Genomic DNA, 17018 nt, shown 5'->3' on the forward strand with positions numbered 1-17018 from the left:
GAATGTGTACATTTTTGTATTTGTATGTGCATATTTGCATGTACACATTTTTTTACAAACATATATGGATGTCTCACAATGTTTTCTATAATGTTTTCATATTATCTATTTTAATTCTTTTTATTATATTATCCCTCTGTTCAGCACTTTGGCCGACACTTGATGTCTTTCAAATGTGCTATATAAATAAAGATGACTTGACTTGATCCTATCTAGGGAAAAATTTTGCTACCTAACTAAAATAAAGCCATAAGTTTTATTTTGAAGCTTGAAACCGGATGTGTAATTCCTTCACAGTCTGGTGAACTTTACGAAGCCATCCAAAAGCCAGTCGTATCTCCTCCCGTCGAGTAACTTCAGTACCCGTACAGTAAGCTTGTGTGCCTCTGCCTCCTCGCCTCAGGTTCTCGTACCTTTGCACCACCACCGGGGGTACCGCCGGAACGCTCGTGAGAGAAGAGCGCCATGGCCCGTGTGGTGGTTGAAGGGATGCCGGAGACGGTCGTCGGAGGAGGAATGATGCTGAACCGGCGGAGGAGCAAAGCCAGGCGAAGGAAGCGAAAGGAGTTGTTCGTCGTCCAGATGTGCTTTGCGGGGGTACTTCTGTGGGTTGTCGTTGGGCTCAAGACTGTGGCACAGAAAGCAGGTGAGGGGCACTTTAAAGCTCTGTTTCCTTCTAGTTTGAGTGCTTGTTTTTTGAGAAAAGACAACGTTCATGCGGAGTTTTTCCACAAGCAGGAACAACAGGCTGCTCGGAGGAAGAGAAACATAGAAACAGAACATTGGTACGTGTTGTTTCCTTAAATGTGACAATAACCTTTAAGGACGCTACAGTGAAGCCAGTTTTGGGAACATTTAGAGTAAAAAACCCGCAGACAGGACAGTTAGAGTATATTAACATGAGATCTAATATAGCAAAATATTAAATGTCAAATCTTAAAGTAAGCACTGTAAACGTTTAGGCTGATATAATGCCTCGCGTGTGTGCGCTCACCAGCAAAAATACACCGCAGAAAGCGTGAGGATGTCTGCAGACAGATCAGGCTGGATTGGGGCACTGTATCAGCTCACATGTACAGTCACGTAAATAACGAAATAACAACAGCATGCCTTCATGTTCAGCATCTGTAACTAATAATGCCCTGGAAATGGTAGCTGTGACTGTGTTGCCTGAATTGCTTTACAGAAATCCACTTTCCTCCTCCTACAGCCCTGTGGCTGCAGCTGATAGGCCGAGGTGCTGATGTACCCGGCACTCTGAACTCTGATGACACTGATGAATGATCGTCGCTGACGAGCTTGAGGCTGACGTTCTCTAATATAAATTAAACGGTACACTTCACACAAGCTTATGGCAGCTGAGTGGGATGCTCATTAGACCGGCCTCTGAGGGATCTGCTGTCATAATCAGTCCTACCTTTTGAAGAGTGTCTGTATTCAGTTCTGCGCTGCCCCTGTGTCTTTTTGCCAAACAGGTCTTGTTTATGTCCATGTCACCTGCCTGGCAAGTGCTGGGAGTGAGGCAGACCGGTTGGTGACATCCTGAGGATTTAAACTTAACACATCGCTCCTTGTATCTTCTTGTATAGCTCTTCAGGCACTCCAGATTTGTTGCTTTTTAATCTTACAATGTATTGCCTTTGAGCAAAGGCTTACCAGTGGTAATTTTTCAGTAAATTGGCAACTGAAAAGTCAGATCTTTTGTGTGTGTGTGTGTGTGTGTGTGTGTGTGTGTGTGTGTGTGTGTGTGTGTGTGTGAGCCGAAGCTTCTATGGGGAGAATGTGAAATGATTACAGAAGCATTGACAAAATGCCAGATGTCCAAAGTATGTAATTATGGACCACAAGAATTCATCATCAGTGGGGATATTTGTTAAGTTATAAAATTTTTTAGTCTTAATTGTCAGTCTTAAAGTCCTAATTGATGAAGGAGTGGCTGTGTTCTTAGGTATGGTTATTTTACATCCACTGCTGAAGCCACAGAACAGTAAGCATCAGCATAAACACATATCATGAAAGTAAGTAAAATGTTGTTCTGAAAGGATCAGTCGAGAAACTGAGGAGTTCATTCAAAAGCAGTCAGTAATAAATTTTAAAAAAATGGTTACTGATGCTTTTCATGGGCTGTGAACTTCAAAGAGAGCATTTTTCATACTCAATGCGCTAATTGAATAAAAGAAATCAGCATGCTGTTTATTGATTGGTGACGTTGCGGGATTCTTTCTAGTTTGGGACTATGGATGCAGTCGTCGGACATTTGGATCAGATGTAGATCTGCACAGTTAACATCGCACAGAGGAAAAAGTTCAGCTTGGAGGCATTTCAAGCTCTACAGCAAGTTTATGTGACTTAAATGTGATCAAAGGGAAAAAACACGTATGACACTTTGACCCTCATTAGGTCAGAGAGACAGTATCTACTAGGGCTGGGCGATATATCGAGTTTTTTAAAAATATCGATATATTTTTATACGAGATATAAGATGTGACAATATCCTTTATATCGATATAGTATATGTTACGTTATAATTATAGTTGTGGAGCCACAAGTTTGCCTCTCTTTCGTCCACTTTTGTCTCTACGCAAAGTTACTCAGCCTCGCCTCTCCTTCACTGAACACAACTCCCCCTCCTCCCCCATCGCTTCACCTGCAGGCAGCGACAAGATGGACACGACAAATCTCCGTTAACGAGTTAGTGCGCATCGCCCCGTGCGTGGGGCTGGACGGCGTCAAAGTGTTAACGAGCTAACCACGCTAACGCCATGCAGCCCACAGGGGCTGCACAGCCTAAAATCCTTTCATTTTCTCAACAGTTGACAGCGCGCCTTATGTATGAATTCTGGTTGTGCTTGATGACCGCGAACCGATTTTATGTGGTACACGGCGCTCAGCAATCTGTCAAAAATGCTTTAGTACGACTTTGGTAAGCTACGGAGCTGCACTGCTTGATGGATTGTTGGAGCATTACGGCTACCGAGGAGCCTCGCGGAGTAATACGTACTGTGCTTCAACGTAATATTACCATTCCGTGTGTGTATAAGGACCATAAATGGCACCTGTTAAGAGACATGGTTACTAAGAGGATTTCAAACTCCAGGCTGTCAGTAACGCAGTAGAACTTGGGAACAGAGCAGCTGTGAAATCTGTCTTTGTTATTATGCTCAGCGTCTTTTAGTTTACATTTTGACTGCACAATTGTGAGCTCTTTGTTATGCACAAAAACAACAGTTTTATTTATGGAGCATTATTATTTAATAAATGCTCATAATTTATTTTTGAGTAGTTTTTTTCATGTACATCTATGCTGTATGTTAATAAAAGTGCCTGTGTGACATCTGGGACACAGCTTTGACTAAGAACTCTCTTTTTGTTCTTACTTTATGGCTTTAAAAAAAAAATTGAGATATATATCTTATATCGCCATCCAGCTAAAAAATATCGAGATATGAATTTTGGGTCATATCGCCCAGCCCTAGTATCTACAATAGAAGGTAGGAGAACGGTTTGGTGTGACATGCTGAGGAGCTTCTGTCATACTTATGGTAACCTTAATTCTTTGAGCTCCACATATTACGCTTGGGAAGGGAGAAACCACCAAAAAGACTATGAATGATAGTAGTTTGCAGAATTTCCGTTGTATTTATTATGGGGCCACTGACATTTAATGTTTCACTCATAAATACCAACAGTTCAGGGCTTTTATATTCTTGGATTTACTTGTTTGTTTAATTTTGTTATACAAAGGTAGTAAAACCTGATGTTTCCTCACATATGGAGAACAATTTACAGTCTCTTGCTTACAGTGACGATTGCAGCTTATTAATTTAACACCAGTATTGGATCAACACTCAAGAATGGCTATGGGAAGAAGCCAGAATATGTAGAGAATACCCAGTCGGGCTGCTCCAGCCGAAAGACATGCAGTTTGTGGCGTTAGGTTAACTGGCGATTCTAAATTGGTTGTAGGCGTGCATGTGAGTGTGAATAGTTGTCTCCCCGTGTTAGCTCTGGGGCAGACTGACGACCTGTCCAGGGTGTACTCTATCTCTTGCTCTGTGGCAGCTTGGATAGGCTCCAGCGCCCCTCCAGTCCATGATAAGTGGAAGACAATGGATGGATGGATGGATGGAGTCAGCATTGTCACACACCTACAGCCTAGGCAATGCTTCGGAAAAAGATGTATCATTGCTGGATCAACTGTGAGCATGGCTGGTTGAAGTACAGTAAATAGACTGGATCTTATCCACAAGTGGTACTAGAAATGTACTGTGTACACTGGCTTCCTCTGCAGACACTGTTATTTGACTTTCTTTGGTTGAAACATCTGTTTTGCTTTCTCAGTTTCGGCTTCTCTAACAGAACAAACTCACATCTTCTTCGTGACCTAAAGTTCATACGTGCTTTGTCATATGTAGAAATGATGTGTGTCCGTATGCAGATTGCAGATAGCAAGACTGACACATTGAAGTAAAATATCAGAGAGACATATCACATTATTTAGAGTTTAAATAGCAAATAATTGCATCAATAACTTCTTGTTAACCTCCCACTCACCCAAATATAATACATTTAAAATCATTGAAGCTCCCAGTCCTAACTTTAGACTGATCAATTTTAATCATCACTTTACCTCATCAAAGAGTTTCTAACCATTTCATTTCAGTGGAACAATCATTTACTTGCTATGAATACGTGTTTGTTCATGGAAACGTTTTGGGCCTCATTGATGCATTTTGGCTCATTTTTGTCCAAAAATTCAGACTTCTGTCTTGGTGTTGGAACTAAAAGGATTGGACGAGTGCATCCATATTCATGAGTCAAACAACAGAACAGGATCTCTTGAGAAACCTGCTAGTGCTCAAAAGAATGTTCTTAGTAGGAGAAAATATTCAAGCCCCACAGATTCTCTTAAATTGATTGAAAACTGGCATTTCAAGCATACTTGGACGGATATGCAGAGTGATTAGGTCAGCCCTGCAACTTCCTAGGACAGCTTCAGAAAAATGATGTGGTCAATGTCTGAGTTTACTTTCAGTCAGACCGATAAGTGTTTAAATGACTTGTAAAAAAAATAAGCTTTTATCAATGTGCAGGGAGCTTGGCAAGTCTCTCAAATGCAGGGATCCAACTTTGAATTTCAGCTTTTTGAGTCAGAGCTGCCGCAACATTGTTGAGCTGGGTGAACTTCTCCATGGTCCAATTGTCCGATTATCCTGTTGTCCCCCTGTCAGGCTGGGGGACAACAGGATACCCTCACTGTGCCCTCATTAAGGTTTCCACCCTCCATAATGCATGCAATGTAGCTGTACACACAACAGAGCTCTCTCGCCAGTGCTGTTGCTCATGGAGAGAGACACACTGGGAGTTTCCATCGTGATGAGAAGGACGGGAGCCTGTGATAGTGGGAGAACCTCGTGTACATGCAGTGATGAATGATTGAGGTAGCTGTAATTAGAGGCCACAGATGGACAGATATGAGCTGAAAAGGCTGAAGTGGTGTTAAGTCAAAGCATTCACCTGGTTCTTTCATGCACACACACACACAGATCAAAGTCAAACTTCTCTGTTAAATGCAGAGATTTTGTTATAATAAGGTAATATTGATTTAATGCAGTAATACAAGAATACAAGTTAAAAATGCATTGATTGGCAAACTGTTGATGATCACGTTGACTCCCGCCAGTCCCCGTGACTATGGCTGCATGACTGCGTACAAAATGAATGTCGCAGTTATTTTAATTAATATTGAGATAAAAGTTATTTGTCATGCTTCTTCATTTATTTGTGTGACAAGTAGTTTTTATTGCACTGCCATATAAACATCACACTGACACTGGTATCCAGGGGGTGGCTGTAGCTCAGGAGGCAGAGCGCGTCCTCTACTAATTGGAAGGTTGGTGGTTCCCTGGCTCCCCCAATCTGCATGCCAAATATCCTTGGGCCAGATACTAAACCCTGATGGGTTCATCTTGAATTCTAGATAGAATTTGTGTGTGAATGGGTGAATGAGGCATGTTCGCTTTGAGTGCTTGAGTAGAAAAGTGCTATGGAGGAACCAGAACCAGTCCATTTCAGTTGCAACACTGACCTGCGTTTCAGGCTGATTCCACGTCAGATGCTTCCCGTTAGCAACCACTGCTTTATTTTTCTTGGCTTTCATGCAGTTGTTACACTGGTTTTCTGGCAGTTGAGTAAGTTCTGCAGCACTCTGCATATTATTGGTTGGTTAACGTCATTCGTATTTTCCAAAACCTAAGTTGATTCCCTTCAAGTGACAAGCCCTTTACATTCTGCTGTGCCAGACGTTTGAATTTAGTTTCAGCGATCTGTTGTCTATTTTGTATTTATCTATTAATATAGTGTAGTCAGACTCAGTCAGACGTTTCCACTGTGTGGTAAAATGTGCTTTTGATCGTGTTTATTTAATTGTGGGATGCCAAAAGTGACTGAGATTAAAATTCAATTAATTGTGCTGCACAGTTAATTGAGATCATCATTAAATTTACGTTGTTTTGCACCTCCTCATCTCTGCAGTGTTGGCAGAGGAGAGTGCATCGTAAACAGACAGACACATGGTGGGCACATTAGCAGGACAAATGGCGTGTTGAAATAAATCAAGATTAGAGTAAGTCCTTTTACAGGAGTTGGTCTTACACGAGGCCCAGTATCAGCTGACGACCTCCAATTCCAACATCTTTGTTTACTTGTTTCAGCATTAATGTGTCGCTACTGAGCCGAACTCTCTGTTTCACCTCCTCTCATGGAGCTATGTGCTCATTGTTCCTACATGGATTCCCACCTGGGAGACCAGGACTTGCTCTTACGTTTGTGACCATACCCCATTGGGTTTATGCACACAAACATGTGGTTAAGGTGTGTGTGTGTGTGTGTGTTCCACTGGCACGTGGATGTGCACGCACCTCATCTCTGCTCGTCCTCTGCCTGTCCTTTATTTCTTTTAACCTCATCCATCCATCTGTCTGCATCTGACCCCTGAAATCACAAGGTATAGAAGCCATGCTCATCCAGGATAAAAGCACTATGGGATAACATTTACAAGTGCACACATAATGAAGCATTCATTATCTACAGGTTTAAATATATTATTTATATCACTACCATCTCCTCATAATGTGTGACAAAGCTAAAAGATGTATCAGCCAGACAAGTGCTCATGCTATAGAGAAGCCTCTAATGGCTGCTTGCCGTATCTGGTATCCAGCATTAGTGTCTAGATGATCTCATTACATAACGTAAAGCTCGGGTTAGCGGGTCCCCTTCTTTCTGCACGATAGCTGAGGAACAGAGACGGAGCACTTTGTGCTGACGTATAATGTCGGGTCTTTATCTTACAATATAAAGTGCCTTGAGGCAACTGTTGTTGTGAATTGGCGCTATATAAATAAAACTGAATTGAATTGAATTGACAAAGCCTCAGGACTCTGAGCGAAATTAGACAAAAAGGAAAAGAGACAGAAGTGGAGCGAACAGGGACGGAAGGGGGTGCGGTGATTTGAACAGCGAGAGCAAGTGAGGACAGCAGTGGCATTGATGGAAGGAGGAGGAGGAGAAAGTGAGATGAAGAAGGTTGGGGGAATGGAGGCGGAAGGAGAGAAAAGATGAGGTGAGGTGACAGGAGAGCGGGGTGGGAGTAGGCTGGGGTTGTCCATGTTGAGGCGGGTGAAGTGAGGATGGGAGTAAAGGTGGTCATGAGTCAGAGAGCAAGTGTGAGGATATGAAGGGAGGGGATGGAGCGAGGTCAGGTTTGAAGGCAAAGCAGGCTCTCTGATTTTTCATTGTTATGTGACCACTCTTTCTCTTTGCACACAATACGAGCAGTGTGGGGCTTTTTCTTAAAAAGTAATAATTCATTCAGCTTTTACGCATTTTAGTCAAAGCAGTTTTGAGTGCTGCAGCCCAGAGAGCTTTAGCAGCGGGTCAGATGAAGAATAATTCTGCTTTATTCTTACTTCAAGTTAACTGTTGATATCTGGAAGGACAACGATGTCGTGACAAGTCAGAAAAACCAGTATGTGTTTTTACGCATGTGTGAACTGCAGTGCGTTCCATCAAAGTGTAAATATATGGGATCAGAACGATGCCATCTTGAAATGAAACTGAAAAAAATATTGAAACTGAAAAAAAAATATTGTAACTGAAATAAATGTACTGAAAAATCTTGTATTGAAAGTGAAAATAAAATCGATAGTGAAAAACAATTAATTGAAACTGTAATCTTTTTGTTTTCGCTTACAATTTTTTTTTTTCAGTTTCAATCCATTTTTTCAGTTTCAATCCATTTTTCAGTTTCAATCTGCTGCCACTGTTGTGGCGTCCGGGGGCGCGCTTGAGGGGCGGGGATTCCGACCCGCATGTATTTGGATATATTATAGTGCTGACCAATGACTGTAGAAAACATGGACGACGCGGCTGCGGTCACGGACAAACACATGTGTCTGTTCGGGAATGGCAGATGCTGAGAGGTCTAGCGTTTACATTACCGACTGTTTCAAAGTGACAGCCTGAGGTATTCTTCAGTAAATTGTACTACCCGACAGGAGGACCTGAGGCCCTGCTGCAATATTTTCGGTAAGTTAAATGTATTTGTAAGCTAATCCGTAACTAAGGTCCTTAGCTAGCTACCTAAGATGAGCACTCGGCTGTCGGGGAAACTTGTTTTGTAAAGTTCGTTTAGCTAACCCGTGCAGGTGAATGAATTTACCCTGACTAAAGAAATCAAGAGAAACGCACCGGGCTGCTCAGTCACTAATTAACCACCGTTACTGTACTTTTATTATGAGTATTATACTGTAAGAGCAACAGGCTGGACTCTGCTTCAGCTCCTGTGCAGAGCTGATTATTAAATATGTGCAAACAGCAGCGTGTTTTCTGTCGCTTGCCACATGTGGAAGGACATTAACACCAACTTTTAAAAAGCTGGCACTTCAGTAACCCCTCATTAGTCAGTAGCTACGGATTAAATAGCAAAGCCCGATATTTATGTACTGAAACCAACTACTTTCGCTTGGCAGCTTAAGTTAAAATGTTTAATTTTCTGCAGCAGCAGACTGAACCAGGACTTAAACCTGCTCCATCATCTCATCTTTGCAATGTCCATTTACAAAGCGCCAACAACTCAAAGGTAAACATTATATTGGAAAATGTGTTAGTATATAAGGCCTTTTGTTTTTTAAATAAACTGTTCATACGTCAGCTGTCAGCAGAACTGTAGGACTGAAAAAATGTAAGAGAAGAACTTCAGATCACGAGTGTGTGAGGACAGAGAGGATCAGCTTTATTTCAGATTTGAGAGATAAACTTTATATTTCAGTTTGTGATGATTCTGTTCTCTTTGTGATTACAGGAGCTGTCCTCAGATTCAGACCTCAGCACCACCCGGTGACAGCAGACAAATCATCGTATATCTTCACTCTTTGTAGTAACTCCAAAATTAAGTGATGAAATCAGTACAAAGGTTAAAGTACCACATGTGCTGTCAGTGAAATCTGCAGCTGTTTTATTGATTAATTTAAAGACAAAAGTCAAAAGGATGAATCACTCATGTAACTGTGTCACTATCAGTGTTGGGCAAGTTACTTTGAAAAAGTAATTAATTATAGTTACTAGTTACTTCTTCAAAAAAGTAACTGAGTTAGTAACTGAGTTACAATATTCTAAAAGTAATTAATTACTTGAAAAGTAACTATTGTGTTACTTTAAAAAAATGTTTAACCCTCTGGGGTCCAGGGTATAATTGGCCATTTTTAACTACTTTTGATTTTCCCTCCACATTTTACCTTTAAAAACTATTTATTTTACCTTGTTTGGTATCATCCTTTTCAGCACAACCTCACGTGTCTGAATTTACAGTCATGTTTTCATTTTGACATACTGTATTAACACAATTGATCTAAAGTCAGACAAAAAACATAAAATCAGAGTAGAAAAAGTTATAGTTTTTACTGTAACAACCACAAACATGTTTAATGAATCATATTTCATAACTTTAAATGCAAATATAAATTGTCAATTTTAAAATCCTATGCACAAGTTTTGCAAACAACAAAGTTATTTGCATCCATTTACCTTTTACCTTGATTTTTTAAATAACCATTTCAAACTATTTACAGAACAATCAGCTGTTCTGCATTCAATAAGATGCCACACAAATTATTTGTGCCACTCCAAAAACACAATTTCTGTCCACTATAAAGGAGAACAATCACAGCCTGATACCTGCAGGTCTGACAGCAGCAGGTGTATCACTCCTTTTTCTACCTGGAGTCAGCAGTCACCTCATTGTTCTGACACACAACACAAAACTATCTACAACACTACACACTAACTACACAAGACAACACATTAACTACACACTCCAAACACGCTAAACGTCACAAATCTCTCACATCTCAAAACTCGCTCTCTCTTTTTTCTGCTCTCTCTCTCGCCGTCACTCCTAAAACGTCCTCTGTTTTGTTTTGGGTTTTTTGGTCATAAGCAGAGAGTGCTTGCTAGCGCTGTCCTTAGACAATAAACGTGACGAAACTATTGAGGAAAAAACTGGTGTTGTGCTAGACAGTGATCGTGATTACCGTCCGCGGGAGCGCGCAGCTGCTTAAAGCTGTACTTACATAGTCAGCTACTTCCGTGCAACTGATATAAGATGCGGTAAGCTGAACACAGCTTCAACCGTCTGGTTGTTGAAAAATAGTAACGGACCACGTTTCCTTGTTAGTAACTGTGACGGCGTTGTAACGATAGGAATAGTAATTAGTTAGATTACTCGTTACTGAAAAAAGTAACGCCGTTAGTAACGCCGTTACTTGTAACGCCGTTATTCCCATCACTGGTCACTATACATCAGCATTAACAGTACTTATGTTTAGTGTTGCAGAAAACTGCTGATCTTAGACCTGCACAACTTCTGTTTTAAACACTGAATGTACTCAGCTACATGAAGAGCACATGATGTTTTCTCTGACACAATTAAATAAAACCTGATGAAAGGCAAAGGTTGTCACTTGTATGTTGAACTAAAAACTTGTGATCTGGAATTCTTTCACTGTTATTTTGTCAATAGTGTGTTATTTATCATAAAGTAATTCAGACTCATTCATACCAGAGTAACCAGAGAGCTCAATATATATTTAACTTTCTACAGGACTTAAATATATTATATTATGTAAAAGACCAGACCCTCTGAGGATTATCTGAGTACTTCTAACATTACACAAAGCAAAGGTCTCCATCACAGTGTTCATGAAATGCTGGGTTTATCCATCTTCTGAGGCGGGCCTACAGTGGACCTCCGAAGACTTCAATGTGAGGGAGCTGCTGGTGAAGATCACGAGCCCTGCTTGATCCCTGCGATGAGTTTCAGTCTTCCTGGTGTTTCTGAAATGATGCCTCTCACTGTGGGTCAACAGAACATCTGGCACAGGACAGCTGTAATGAAATAAAGGGAAGAAGTTTTAAAAAAAAATAATCTTGGAAATGACCTATATGTGAGAAGCAGAAATAACTTGCACTGTCTGTTTCGGGCTCTGGGCTTGTCCTTCCCAGCCCTCATGAGACTGCTTTCGCTGCACTGTGGTATGAGGTTGCTGAACACTTTGTGCTAACCTGTTGACAGTGTTGGGAAGGTTACCTTTAAAAATGTATTCCACTACACATTACAGAAGTAACGTATTCTGAATACTTTACAACTACATTAATGTACTATTGCTGTGTGATTTATTACTATTACTGAAGGCTACTCGCCATACCAAAACCAACTATATTTTAAAATCTTAATATAAAATAAGTAACAGTAGGGTGGACATTAGGTAAGGCTGCACTTTTTGCCGCAATCTCGTATAGAAAACTATTCTGCGTGTATATAAAACAGGTCAGCGGCTCTGAACCGTAGTAAAGGGACCTCTGGCTAATACGGTGGGTTCCGTGTCGGACTCGTAGCCGAAAACTAGCTTTACTTTGTTGTCTGGGTCAACTTTGCTAGCGAGAGACAGAGGTACTTCACTTTCACTTTCAATACAAGATTTTTCAGTACATTTATTTCAGTTACAATATTTTTTTTCAGTTTCAATATTTTTTTCAGTTTCATTTCAAGGTGGCATTGTTCTGATCCCATACTAATAAAGCTTTGCTATGTTCTTTTGTTAAGTGAGATTTATTGAAAGGTTTTTTTTTTCAACTTTCAACTAGACAGCACAGTGAAGAGAGGCAGGAAGACAGGGAGCAGGGAGAGAAAGAATCGAACCCGGGTGCTGCATTCAACCTTCGGTAGTATGTCCAAAAAAATGAATAATAAAAACAAACACGTTTAAAGAATTTCCTAATGTTTGGGTCCAGGAGGAGTTGCATCTGTCATCTGTCTGTTTTGTTTTTTGGGTTTTTTTTCCCAATATATTTCAATACAGCACTGTAGCTGATAATCTCTGTCAAATCCTGCTGGGTTAACAATGGTCTGGCTCCTTGTCATGTTAGAAATGTTTCACTTTTTAAGTTTTTAAATGTTTTTTTATCATTCCCCTTCCTGAGAAGTGGTTTAAAGATGTTCCTTACTCTCAGAGACTGCATAACCAGCCAGCCTTCTTTTCATACAACTTTTCCTCACTGGAGTGATGTACTCAGTAAATTCTCTGTCTTTGATGAAGTTGCTTTTCTGTTTCTCACGAAGTATAATTTGATGTATTGATTTCATTTCTGGAAGCAAACAGAGGACTTCTAAAACTTATTAAACTTATTGGCCCACTATTAATCATGCTTTCATCATGCTTTGCCCACTTGCAAACCACTTTGACTGTTGTCCTTCTCTCACCCCAACTGGTCACAGCAGATGGCTGCCCCTCCCTGAGCCTGGTTCTGCTGGAAGTTTCTTCCTGTTAAAAGGGAGTTTTTCCTTCTCACTGTCGCCAAAGTACTTGCTCATAGGGAGTCATGTGATTGTTGGGTTTTTCACTGGATGTATTATTGCAGGGTCTACCTTACAATATAAAGCACCTTGAGGCGACTGTTGTTGTGATTTGGTGCTATATAAATAAAATTGAATTGAATTGAAACCTTTAGTTTAGCAATGATCTCACTACTACTTAAGGAACAGATATATTTGCAAAGGTGAACAGCGGCTGCAGGTTGAGTGAGTTGAATAAGCCTTTGATGAGTGTAGGATATAACTAAAGGAAAGCTTGCATTTTGAACAAAGGAACAGTTTGACAGCTGTCCTAGAAATCAAGGAGTTTCTGAAGTATTTCTTCCAAATTTTTTACAAACCACAACTTCTGCTCAAACTGTCAAATATTTTTCTGTGTATTATGACTGCTTACTTCATTGTTTAAAAATGAATCATGTTAGTGAATACCAATTACTGTACAAGTAGAGTTTTGTAATTGGTTACAAAAAGCTGACTAACAAATCATCTAGTTTGAGTATTTTTTTAAACTCTGATGTCAAAAACATTGCACCTTTTGCAAATTTGGAGCAGCACTGATTCTTTTTTTCTCTTTCAGCATCTCAAAAATTTTGAGTGCACATTAATAATTTACATCTCATCAAAGCAAATGACCCTCAGAGTACATTAGTGTAAAAATGAAATGTTGCCATAACTGATATTGTTTGACTGTGACCACAAAATGCTAACAGCATACTATTTCAACATGCTAGCTCTTGAGGCAGGTTCCAAAGTTCTTCTCTGCACTTCTATGTTAATTTTTTCATTTTGTGTCTCTGGAGCCAACAGCCAAATTCTGACATTTCTCACAAATGGACTCCTGCTCCTCCCTGGGCAGTGCCTTTAATGTTTGAGTGACAGGTTCACTAATTAGCTAGTTAGCCTTGAAAGAATGGTGACAGTGGCGGTAAGTGCACCCAGAGCCATTGAATGGATTAGTTGTGTCATCTCCTTTTACTCCAGTGGACCTTTTTTTTTTTTAAAGCAGTGGCAGATAATCGAGCCTTGCAATAGTTAAAGATTAATAATGACCAAAAATTGATGGTCTGTCTCCTGGAAGTTTGCTGGTAAGAACTGCTGGAATTATTTGAATTCTCCGTGTATCACATGACAACCCATGACAATTCAGAACTCCCACTAACTTACTCTGCCTATTTTTTTTGTTCCACTGGAAGCTAGATAAGATGGCTTATTGCCAACACCAGCTGAAATTTTCATCCAATCAAGTTGTCCGCCATTAATAAAGAACAGGAAGAATATGGGTTTGTGAAGTTAACGTTTGAGGCTGTTAGTGTGAGACGTATTACAACATGTGTGTTGGGCCAGTCACTGTCAATTACAGAGGTGTCAACTTCTGCTTCCCACTTTTATAGAGAAGGTGATATGTATTTCCTATAGACATTCATAATGTAGTTACATTAAAGCCGGTGTTGTGGCAAAATGTGATTGCCTGCCAAAATCTGATTTCCGGTATTTGCCAAAAACTGATTGCTTGTATTTAAACTGCTATAAATAACTTGTTGCTCTATAATATGTGAAACATGTCAAACATGGCAAATGCATCCCTCATGAATGACATCAAGTCATCTTGAGCCACAAACAACATTCCTATAAGAAGATAGAAGCCACAGTCAGTTTTTGGCAGTGACTTTTATATATCCTTTATTTATCCAGTAAAAAAAAAATCTCGCTGACATTAGAAATGTCTTTTTTAAGAGTAATCTGGCCAGGAGGACAGTAGATATTGCAACAAATATAACAATAGTTCTGTAAACAAAAATGACAAAATGACAAAAATCTGGACAAAAATGACCAGATTGGTTATAATGTAAGTACAATAACACAGAGTTATAAAGATACTTGAAACACTGGTAATTTTATATATTTTATGTATAACCCATTTGTAAACCCTGTTCACTGAAGTCTATTTACCAACATATGTAAAGATATTACACATAAAAAACACACGGAAACATTGGAAATCAGTTTTTGGCAGGCAATCACTTTTTAGCACAACACTGGTTCGAGTCCGACGCGCAGCCCTTTGCCACATGTCTTCCCTTCTCTCTCTCTCTGCCTCCGCTTTCCTGTCCTTTCTCCACTGTATCTGTCAAATAAAGCTGAAAAAGGTAAAAAAAGCAAAACAAAACTGTATTGTTTATTGCTGTATAGCTGAATTTCTGCAAACTTCAGTTATCTGAAGCACCACTTTATTGAAGAAATTTGTCCACAATGATATGAGACGTGTATAAAATCCTACAGAATACGTATTCTATTCAGCTTAAGGTGCTGAAGGTGGTTTTACGAGCTGCTGAATCATTTAAACGCTGCTCCTGCATTTTTATTTCATTTTTGTTAAATAAGTAATGACACACTGTAATATGTCATTGTGTTTTCAAGACCGGCCAAGGTCTAGATGGGGTTTTTTAAGTATGTCCTGACAAGTAAAACTTTTGTCTTTTTGCTTTGAACAAAGCAAGCTCTGGGTTAGTTTGGAAACTAAAGTCATAAAGGCCACATGTCCTGGCAGAGTTGGTTGTACTTTCTTCCCAGAACATGGTCTGTCAAGGCATTTCGGTCTAGCAGGCATTTTTACCGCACCTAACACCCAATCAACTGTTTTATGAGCATGCAAATATGAAGGCATCTATCAGAGTATAGTTTTCTCAGGAGTTCTTTGAGAACTAGATACTGCTAAAAGAGAGTGAATAAACTAATAACGCTTTCACAGACAAGCAAAACCAGGATGAAGATGGTAGGTGAAGACATACAGACTGTAATGTCTAGTGAAATGGGACAAAATTAGGTTAGAAAGAAAAATGTTGCTTGAAATATTATCAAGAATAAAAGCTCTGAAAATTATTATTCTGATCAGACATTTTTACTAATGTTTTTTCAGTGAGATGTTTCGCAGTTTTAATTTTCTGTGAGACATCTGCTTGGAACGCGGTATCACTCCTTCGTTTTTCTCCACCTCAAGCCATTGCACCTCCACTGTTATCCGTAAACACACACAGACCTACGCACCCACACGGGACTGTGTCTAATTCAGCTGCATCTGGGTCAGCCTGTGTGAACAGAGAGCAGCAGCACTTCCCAAATCTGAGCCAGGCACAAACAAGCTCTCTCCCTTTTCCATCCATCCATTTGTTCCTGCTGTGCCATACTCTTTCTCAATCATCCCCTCCATGTAGTGGCCACTGCGCTCTCATCTTGCCTCTTCCTCCCTCCATTTTGGTGGCACTCAGCTATCATTTTGGTATGTCCCCCAGTAGCTCTAACCCTTTTGCCCTTCCTAGCATCCCAGACGTGCAGCACCCTTACTCATGCTCTCTTTCCCTGTATTATTGTCAGTCTTCTGAAGCCTGCTCACAGACTTTACTTAAGCACAGCTCGCCTGTTTGCTGACTTATTTATTTGCTGTTCTGCCTCACCGTCCCATGTCTGCGTCATTCAATCTCAGTGAAACAAGGTAACCAACCGTGTTTGTTCTGGCACACTTCATGCAGCCCAACCAAACTGATTTTCAATCACAGATTATCTAAATCTAAAACAGCGAAAGTGCTGGTCAAAAGAAAAAATAAAAACTAAGAAGAAGAGTAACTGAAAAGTCACTGAAACACTCGGTAGATCTAAAGGGGATGTATAGATTTATGTGATGATTCTCAGTGGGTTTCTCACTACAAGCAACACCCTTCACACAGTCTTAAACAGTCATTTGATGAACTGAAACTTGTGATTTTTCTAACAGACAGGCTTCTATCTAATTTTTGAAGTTGCCTGTATATACTGATAGAAATGTGTGCAGAAAGGCAAACGTTTCGGGTACACAAAGCTTAACCTCTCCATTTTGCTGTTTCTGTGTTAAACATGGATGAACTGAGCTTCAGGTGCTCTTGTGCACAACCGAGTCCATGCATATCCACATTTGTAGCCTTTTTAGGGTGTTAATGTTTTTCACTTTGCAGGAAAATACACATCACTGTCTGTGCAGTAATCTGTTGTAAAATGAAGTGAGTACTTGATAGGAACGTTGTGTGTGTGTGTGTGTGTGTGTGTGTGTGTGTGT

General features: G+C 40.1%; 1 protein-coding gene across 1 annotated transcript in view; it reads left to right on the top strand.

Moving 5' to 3' along the window:
- Positions 1–295: 295 nt before the first annotated feature.
- slc24a3 (solute carrier family 24 member 3) overlaps positions 296–17018 on the top strand; it is a 123453-nt gene continuing 106730 nt past the window's right edge. Inside the window, exon 1 of the mRNA XM_063491997.1 lies at positions 296–646. Within this exon, the coding sequence (XP_063348067.1) occupies positions 466–646 (181 nt within the window). The 5' untranslated portion in view covers positions 296–465. The remainder of the gene's footprint in view (positions 647–17018) is intronic.

Source organism: Pelmatolapia mariae, linkage group LG13, assembly GCF_036321145.2.
Source record: "Pelmatolapia mariae isolate MD_Pm_ZW linkage group LG13, Pm_UMD_F_2, whole genome shotgun sequence".
In the NCBI taxonomy this organism is placed as follows: domain Eukaryota; kingdom Metazoa; phylum Chordata; class Actinopteri; order Cichliformes; family Cichlidae; genus Pelmatolapia; species Pelmatolapia mariae.